Genomic DNA, 9,669 nt, shown 5'->3' with positions numbered 1-9,669 from the left:
GGAGAATGAGAGACGATTACAAAGCAGAATATTTTAATCCATCTTCTCGGTGATCTTCGGGGGCTGTGTGCTAATATTTAAATTGAAGAGGAGGGAGGAGACGGACAGAGGATGGAGAGACCGAGGAGGTGGGGGCGGAGCTAGCTCAGCACATAAAACCCCATGCTAAAAGGGAAGCACAATCGTGTGTGCCAGAGTCACTCTCCCATAACCTAGAGAGATGGGGCAGTCTGTGCCGTGAGGACGGAGCTCGGAAGAAAGAAAACAAGGACAGGAAAACAAACGAGACATACGAGGATATCTGGAAAAAGCAGAAGGCAGAAGACAAGGAGGGGAAAACAAACCCACAGCAGGTGGAAACAAGATCTAGAGCAAACCGGTCTGGTCCACAGTTGTTTTTCTGGAAGAGCAGAAAGTACCGGAGGATTACCTGTTTTCCCCTCAGTTAATGAAAACTCTTATCTTCATCAAAAAGAAAAGGCTAAGGGGAGGTAAAGACAATCTTTGTTTTCTTAGGGGCAGAGCTGAGTGAAACCCAGACTATCTTTGAAGCGTCTAAAATAAGCCACTGCCTGGTACACATTGCAGAACCATCCTGGTCTCTGAAGATCTACATCCCCTTCAGGAAAATTCCAGCCGGAGTAGCTGGTACAGTTCTATTTTTATATTTAAATATCTATGTCTCTCCCCCCCCCCCCTTTAACAACCCCTTCCTTGTTCGAAAGCACGAGTGACAAGAAAGTGTCAATACGGAATAGGAATATTTTCAGTTTTCTCTTTTTATCTGCCTGAGTCTTTTTTTTTTTTAAAGAGGGTAGAAGTGGTCCTTATTTCAGAAAAGGACGTTTCAATTTGAAAGACAGTCTCTTAAAATATATTTACACCCACACGTATTTAGAAAGAGAGATACCTTTTGGAGGTGGAAATCCTATAAGAAGGATGGAAAAAGGAGCCAGGCACCGAAACAACACTGGAAAGAACCACCCAGGTGGGAGCGAGTCAGAGGCCAGCCCTGAGTCTGGTTCCGGAGGGGGCGGAGTAGCCCTGAAGAAAGAGATTGGATTGGTCAGTGCTTGTGGTATCATTGTAGGTGAGTCCAATTACTTTTCCCACCCACCACACCTTCCCTTCTCTGGTGGTCCTCTTGTGGAAACTTAGCCCCTTGAAAGTGCTATTTTTGCTTCCTACTCCCTGAGAAAAGAATTCTCATTCTCTTGTGCTGTAACCCATCCCCTACGGGTCAAGTTTGAGGGTCTAGGAAGCTGTGTATGTCATGCATCTCCTTCTTCAAACCAGGCTGAGCAGCTCTGTCCAGTGTTCATGGAATGGAGCAAATAGGGCTCACACACCTGGCTGAGGGTCAGCACTGCCTGGGAGCTTGTTGAAAATATAGGTCTCCTGGCTCCACACTTGAAGGCTCTGATTCCGTTGGCTTACGGTGGGGCTAGGGAACCTGAATTTCCAACAAGCTTTCATGCAGCCATCTCTTTAGCAGGCCGTGGACAGGCTTTTGAGACCTACTTAGTAGATATTCTGTTGTGTGTTCTGAGAAATGTGGGCCTAGGGGATGTGTAATAACAAAAATAGCTACGACAGCAGTGATAACGCCTTGCCCTTCTATAGCTTTTTCATCTTATGGAGCACTCTCACTTTGTAAAGTAGATGCGACAGCGCTGCTATTCCCATTTCACAGATGAGGAAATAAATCATGGAAGAAAAGGAGAGATGAGATGGATTGTGCCTCTCCCTAAACATAGAGTTTGCAGTTTCTTTGGTTGCCTAGCAAGTCCGCCCAACTCTTAACTTTCATGGAAGACCTTATGAGGTTTTCAAAGGGAAATAGGAGTAAGTAGAATGACTAAAATGTGGAGTCAGGGGGGGAACTGATGGGTAGAATGTGTCCCAGCTGGAGGACTTTGAAGCTGGGGGGCCCAAGTGTACCTGAGAATGCCAGTGCAGGCCCCTCACCACAGTCTGCTGGGCAGAGGGTCCCAAATATGATTCCATCCCTAGACAACACATCTTCCTCTTTCCAGAGAGGCCCTGGAGATGGATGGGCAATGGCTCATTACTGTCCTTACTTCAAAGGGTGAGCGTTTCTTCTGCTGTTTTTGGTAGAGGGCTTTACCCTCTTCCCAGAGAAAGGGGCGTGGGATGGTCAGGCCAGATATGTTTGTGTCATCTCTCCAGAGTTCCTTTTGAGGGCTTATTGTGTCCTGTTGCCCATGAATCAGTGTCTCTGGATGAGTCCGTGTGATATGCAGGAGCACAGAGGCATTTTGGCGTCCAAGCGATAGTGACACTGGAGAACACCCTTGAAATCAAATAAAATCAGTACAGTATTCAGATAATCCTCTTCACCTCTACACCCAGACTTCAGTGATCATGTTATCTCCACGCTGTTTTCAAAATGGAATCCCGTTTTATCTAATTCTCTGAGTCTGGGAAATTTTCCAGGTATCTACAGTTATAAGAAAGGTAATGTTATTTTTAAAATTACAGTCATGATCTGAATCTCTCATTACCTTTTCTTTGCTTCTCCTTTATCTCAATTGCTGTAAAAAATGAGATCAGCAAAGTATTCAATATGTACAGCACATGCCAATTTAAGGTCTATAAATAGCCCAGAGCCCGTTACCTCTTTCACCAGTTTGACTGATAGGATTAAGCATTTTCCTCCCTTTGGGGAGGTTCTGATTCACACGCAGATGTGCACACCCACATGCACACAAGCACAGTCAAACCTCCTTTCTGCCTCAGCCTTGCTCACCCACCCCCGTGTATGTGCAGGTATTCAAGGGTAGAGGATATTTTCCTATACACTGAGGTGGTTCTTGTCTCTTTCTTCAATAGTTTCGTGAATGTTGAAAAAAAAATACAATCTCAGTTGGGTGAATGTTACTACTGATGTGTCCACAACCTCGTGGATTGTGCTTCAGTGTGAGAATAGTCCCAATATTCCCACTGACATTACAGTGACAAGAATAGTAACTCTGAGGTGAAGAGAGATCCCAAATAGGTGATTTCAGAGAAATCAGGATGTTTTTCCAAAGTGTGAGAATCTTTGTAGAGTTAATAGGCACTATTCCACCTCCATTTTAAGCTAGGGTGAGACGCAGATTTTCCCTTTAGGATGATATGGGGGCGAAATCCTTTCTGCTTCCCCTCCTTTGTGGCTGTTCAATCGCAGATGTGCTGAGCAGCTGCCCTGTCCTCTTCTAAAAGGGTTTCTGAGTGAATAATAGTGATTCAAGTCTTTTCAAGACCAAATGCAAAAATAGAAATGGCATTTTCCATGCAGAATTCAGTGATCTTCCAACACTGCGGAAGAGAGAAAATTAGAAGGCAAAAAGAGAAAGGAAATTTCCTAAGTGGGTCAGGTGATGCGGTATGGGAAAGGAGCATTTGCCCCAAATCCATCTATCTCATACCCAACTGACTTAAAGGGATAAGTTAAACTGTGTGTTTTGTACAAGCTCATAAAATTTCATTGACGGTCATCATTGATGATCTAAATAAGGAGTAACAGAATGGCAGGTGTTACAGGAATATAGGGTGGACTAATAGAAACCCATGCCCTAGAGTTACTTATAATCTGACTGGGGAAATGAGATTCATATACATTAAACAAAGAACATTAAAAATTAATGATGTGGTTGACTTATGTAGGAGCTGGATGAGGGGAAAGTTAGGTGAATTGTGGGAAACACAAGGAGAGAAAAGTTCTCACCCAGCACTAGATTAAGAAACATCTTGGGGCGCCTGGGTGGCACAGCGGTTAAGCGTCTGCCTTCGGCTCAGGGCGTGATCCCGGCGTTGTGGGATCGAGCCCCGCATCAGGCACCTCTGCTATGAGCCTGCTTCTTCCCCTCCCACTCCCCCTGCTTGTGTTCCCTCTCTCGCTGGCTGTCTCTATCTCTGTCAAATAAATAAATAAAAAATCTTTAAAAAAAAAAAAAAAGAAACATCTTGAAGGATATGGGAAAAAATAGAATGGAGAAGGTGATGCTGGGAGATTTCATAGGTAAAAGAATAACAACTAAATGGTTATTCCCGTGAGAAAAAAAAAAAAGTATCTTCTACATCTTTGAATCTGTGGTAGTTAGCCTGACATGGAACAATAGCTCAAATGATTGTTGTACTTAATTGGTTCTTGGACAAAAATCTGAATGTGGTAGTAATAAGAAGTGTTTGTCAGTTAACTGTTGGGAACCTGGCTTGAAAAATCTTTAAGAAAGGAATAATTTCATCAGCCTAGACAATTAGATTGGGCCATTTTAATTTTTTTTTTTTTTTTTAAGTAAGCTCTACACCCTGTGTGGGGCTCGAACTCACAATCCTGAGATCAAGAATTGCACGCTCCACTGAGTGAGCTAGCCAGGCACTTCAGGCCATTTTAATTTTTTAACATCACCTTTGCCCTAATCTAACCAGACTGTTGCTCTCCATGCACTTGGCTAAGGAAATCTGTTGGCAACAGATGAACTTAGATTTCACCATGAATGTGAGGTCCCCGCAAAATCTAAAGAGAGTGTAATGGAACAGCAAAAAAAAAATTGTTTTAAATATTTTACTTTCTTATTTGAGAGAGAGAGAGAGAGCATGGGTGGCGAGGAGGGGCAGAAGGCGAGGGAGAAGGCTCCTGGATGCGGGCCTCGATCGCACCTGGGATCATGACCTGAGCCAAAGGTAGACGCTTAACAGACTGAGCCACCCACGCACCCCATGGAGCAGCAAAATTTATCTACTAATGATACCTAAGCTACTGTTAAAAGCTATCATTATTTTTTTAAGATTTTATTTATTTATTTATTTATTTATTTATTTATTTATTTATTTTAAAGATTTTATTTATTTATTTGACAGAGAGAGACAGCCAGCGAGAGAGGGAACACAGGCAAGGGGAGTAGGAGAGGAGGAAGCAGGCTCCCAGCGGAGAAGCCCGATGTGGGGCTCAATCCCAGGACTCCGGGATCACACCCTGAGCCGAAGGCAGACGCTTAACGACTGAGCCACCCAGGTGTCCCAAGATTTTATTTGTTAAGCAATCTCTCCACCCAACGTGGAGCTCAGACCTCCAACCTCGAGATCAAGGATGCACACTCCACGGACTGAGCCAGCCAGGTGCCCCAAAAGTTGTCATTATTAAGCACTTATTATATGCCAGAAACTTGCCCAATTACAGTAACATCAGTATCCTATTTATTTCTCGCAATACCCTTCTTGGGAGGCACTTATTATCCCTTTCTCCAGGTAAAGAAATAGAGGCTGAGAGGGGCAGGCAACTTGTTAAAGTTCACACAGCTAAAGAAGTATTGAAGGGAAGATTCAAACCTAAAGCTTGTCTGAATCCTGAATTGAGTTTTTAAGCATTCTTCTCTACTATTTCTATTTTTATGTCCTAAAGGCATGCTTTCCTTTAGCCCTGGGCAGAGGTCCTTATTTGTTTTTACAGATGAAGTTAGTGGTGTGTTCCCAGTGAAGAAGTGTCCCAGTGTAAAGGGGAGCTGAGCATTCAGCTAGGAGTGGAAGGCAACCTTCCTGGTACGATTGCAGTATGACTTGGGGGGCAGCCTGAGGTTGACTCAGCTATTACAGAATCTGGTCGGCACAGACCATCCTCCTATTAACTCTCCCACATGCACACCTTTCCTTTATGGACCAGAGTTTTCCCCAGCATGGTAGGGGTGCCCACAGAGTTCCTGGCTGTTTAGGTCACTTTATACCAGTTACATATTTAGGTATATACCCAGAATTCAGGTTTGGAGGCACCAGGCCGCTGCAGAGCCTAAAGAAAAAATATTTTTAATATGTCAGACCATTTTGTGTTTAGCACAATGTGTATTTATGAACGGACTTGGTATACTTGCTGCAGAACAATACTGAATGCAGATCTAGCTATTAGACCACTCTTTCCCACTAACAAGATTTTTTTTTAGTATTTATTGAGGCACCTGGCTGGCTCAATGGGTGGGGCATGTGACTCTTGGTCTCAGGGTGGTGAGTTCAAGCCCCACTGGGTATAGAGATTCCTTAAAAATAAAATCTTAAAAAAAATAAATAAAAAAATAGTATTTATTGAGCACTTAGTAAATGCCAGTTCTTGTGCTATGAACTTTTTATGTATATTACCTTATTTAATCCTGACCACAATCCCCCAGAAGTAGATACCATAATTATCTCTAATTTTAAACATGGGGAATTGAGTCACAGAGCTGGCAAATAATTTGCCCATGGTCACACAACTGATTACTGAGATGGCCTAACTCCAGAGCCAAAGCTCTTAGCCATTGCTAATTGCTAACTGGCAACCAAGAGAGAAAGGAATAAAGCCAGTATATATTGTGTGGTGGGGGAGTGGGCCATGGAGGACCATAACCTGACATTGGAGTCAGGAAAGACCATACATACCTGATACTGCAAAGGTTGGAGGAAAAACTTTATTTTGTTTTATTCATTTATTTGACAGAGAGAGCACAAGCAGGGGGATCGGCGGGTGGAGGGAGAGGGAGAAGCAGGCTACCCGCAGAGCAGGGACCCCAATGCTGTGGGGCTCGATTCCAGGACCCTGGGATCATGACCCGAGCAGAAAGCAGATGCTTAACCAACTGAGCCACCCAGGCACCCTGACTTTTTTTTTAAAGGGTATTTGTCAACAAAGAAGTGTAGCTATCTGTATGACCATACTACAGTGGCACTGGGCTGATTTGGACATTTTTCAAGTCCAAAAGATTTTCAGACCCATGTGTTTTCCACCACTTCAGAAGATTTTACATTTTAGTCTCTAGTATGATGTTTATTAGCTTTCTAATCCCCAAAATGCTACTGGGTGTTAACCAGAGGGATGGAGTGTGACAATTGCTTCTTGAGTTTGCACTTCAACTTTTTTTAAAAACATGGAGGGATTCGGATTTGGTTCATTCAAGATAAAAATGTGTTTAAAACTCATTGTTCTCAGAGAAAACTCTGAGACGGAAGCCAAGTAGGAGGCTTGTCAAAACAAACACATCTTGGTGAATAGAAAAAGGCTATTCCCAGCAGTGTAATCTTAAAAATAAGTAGCTACCATTTACTGAGCACTACTGTGCACTGCTAATGGTACCTGATCAGTGCTTTATAAATATTCTCTCCTAATTTCATGTAGTTAGTACAGTTATAGACAGGAAGGGTTTGAATGAATAAGTGGACAATGGCAGAGCCAGGATTCAACCTCAGGTCATTGAACTCTGAAGCCACTGGGCTTAACCAAAATGCTCCACAGCATGTAACTCCAGGCAGCTGGGGACAGGGATCCTGTTGCATGCTTCCTGCCTCCAGGAACCACGGAGCTCAAGGAGCAATCTGGGTGAGCCTGCCACTGGCAGGGCCATAATGTGTTCTCCCAAAGAGCAGAGCTGTGCAGAGCGAGTGACTAGCAGACTCTTGGGGTTGGGGGAAGACAGTAGGAACCCAGCAGGTAAAAAATTGTGTCCAAGAAACGGAACCAAATAGCTCATCTTATTTAGAAAAACACCACCAACAACAAAAATACCCTGTACCCAGATCACATGACCTTCTCGGAGAGGCTGGCACCATATCTATAGCTTTTCTGAATTAAACCAGCTTATTAAAGCAGCATGGAGGTATGGGGCATACACATGGGGGTTTCTCAAGTTGCCTGGCTACCAAGGTTTTCTGCTTTCCTCTGAGGGTTAATCCAGCATCACAGCTACCTATAAAGAAATACCTCAGGAATTTCTACTGTTGCTCTTGTTTTGTCGTTGTTAATGTTTGGGGTGATGCAGGGCTGTCAAAAAAGCAGGCGTGAGCAACTAATCCAGTAATATATTCTGAACCACCAGAAACAACCACCATTCTGGAGCCCGGGGACTAGGAACTGTTCCAATTTTTAACTCCTTGTTGAGCACACGAAGCAAGAAAGAGTATGCCTTGCACCCCTCCCAGCACATGCCTACAGAGGAGGCCCCCCAAGTCCTTTCTCCCAGGAAATCTGGAAATGGTAAACTGCAGGCTGCTCCTTGGACAGAAGTAGGAGCTGCTGATCACGGGATTTCAGACCAGCCCGCATTTTAACATTCAACAGACACTTATTCAGCACATTATATGCTAGGCCCTGTGTAGAGCACTGGTGAATTTTATTTCTAAGAAGCAAAAAGTACCCCTCAGGCCTATTTTAAGCTGTTTTATTTATAGAATGAATGAAGTTTGAGCTGAAAAGCTTTATCGATTACATCTCATCCCTCATCCTTTGTCACAGTCACAAGTATTCCCGTTGGTTTGCTCCCTACTTTAAATAACCTCAGCGTGAGCAATGACGTCACCCCTGGGGAGAGGGTGTCACAATATGCCAGAAGATGTTCCAGGGAACCTCACACTGCTTCACATTGTGAAGGTGGATTACCCAGAGAAAGTACCCATGCTGCAGAATTATCAATGTACTTTTCTCATCGGTATATAGATTTTAAATGTGCCTGTTTGTAGCTCAATGAAATGCATAAATGCTTTAGCTGTTTCTTTAGGGTACAATTCTGCATGTTTAGTAAGCAGTGGATATAGGCAGGTCAGGTTGCCTTAGGGATAAGGCAGCTTCTGTTAAGCAGGCTCTGATGCTGGCATAGAGGGCACATAATGAATTTTTCCATGATTTGTATCAGCGTGTCGTTGAAAAGGAGGAAGCAGTGATAATATAGCAAAAAAGGAGGGGCTCTGGAAGTAGTCTTAGGTTTGTAAACTGCTTGTCTGTTTGTAAGCTTTGTAACCTGCAACAAGTCAGTTATCAGTTTACTTACCTGTAAGTAGAAGTTTCTTGTGGAGTATTAAAATAAATCTGGTATCCCCTGGTATATATTTAATAAATTTTCGTTTCTTTCTCTCCTTGAGCTCCTCCTCCGCCATCACTCTCACTTTCCTCCCACCTCCAATTCCCTGACACACATTCACTTATTCGGGTTCAGAAATTTAGGTTGGAATGATCAGGCCAATGAAAAGAACTGGCCCGTTCAGTCCAAGCCTGACCTGTTTATCAACCAGCCAATGCTTTCCCCTTCTTCTCTGCTGATTGAGTCTTCTTACTCATCAGCATCCGTTGTGTACTTCCCCTCTTCCAGGAAGCTTGTTGTGAGCAGCCCACGCCAGTGACCTTTCCATTCGTGATATCTTGTCATATAGCACAGTTGTTGTTGTCAGCTCCGTGTCCACTTACGTGTCCTCACTTCACACAATTCCTTGAGGACAGGGACTGAGTCTTACTCATTTTCACATCCCTGAGTATTCAGCCTGGCACGTGGCAAGTGCTTAGAAAGTATTTGTTGAATAATAGCAGTCGGTTAAAAACAAATCATCCATTGGAGATGTTTGACAATGTGAATATACTTAATGCTTCTTCCGAACTGTACACTTAAAAATGGTTAAGATGGGGGCGCCTGGGTGGCACAGCGGTTAAGCGTCTGCCTTCGGCTCAGGGCGTGATCCCGGCGTTATGGGATCGAGCCCCACATCAGGCTCCTCCGCTATGAGCCTGCTTCTTCCTCTCCCACTCCCCCTGCTTGTGTTCCCTCTCTCGCTGGCTGTCTCTATCTCTGTCGAATAAATAAATAAAATCTTTAAAAAAAAAAAATGGTTAAGATGGCAATTTTAATGTTACATGTTTTTTACCACAATAAAAAAATT

General features: G+C 43.5%; 1 protein-coding gene across 1 annotated transcript in view; it reads left to right on the top strand.

Annotated features, from left to right (window-relative positions):
* The first annotated feature begins 267 nt into the window (after positions 1–267).
* The window catches only part of SLC7A8 (solute carrier family 7 member 8), a 50,676-nt gene continuing 41,274 nt past the window's right edge, over positions 268–9,669 (top strand). Inside the window, exon 1 of the mRNA XM_008710543.2 lies at positions 268–1,090. Within this exon, the coding sequence (XP_008708765.2) occupies positions 940–1,090 (151 nt within the window). The 5' untranslated portion in view covers positions 268–939. The remainder of the gene's footprint in view (positions 1,091–9,669) is intronic.

This window comes from Ursus maritimus, unplaced genomic scaffold (genome assembly GCF_017311325.1).
Source record: "Ursus maritimus isolate PB19 unplaced genomic scaffold, ASM1731132v1 scaffold_36, whole genome shotgun sequence".
In the NCBI taxonomy this organism is placed as follows: Eukaryota; Metazoa; Chordata; class Mammalia; order Carnivora; family Ursidae; genus Ursus; species Ursus maritimus.
The sequence above is the reverse complement of the archived record's forward strand: the minus strand, read 5'-3'. Positions and strand labels throughout refer to the sequence as shown.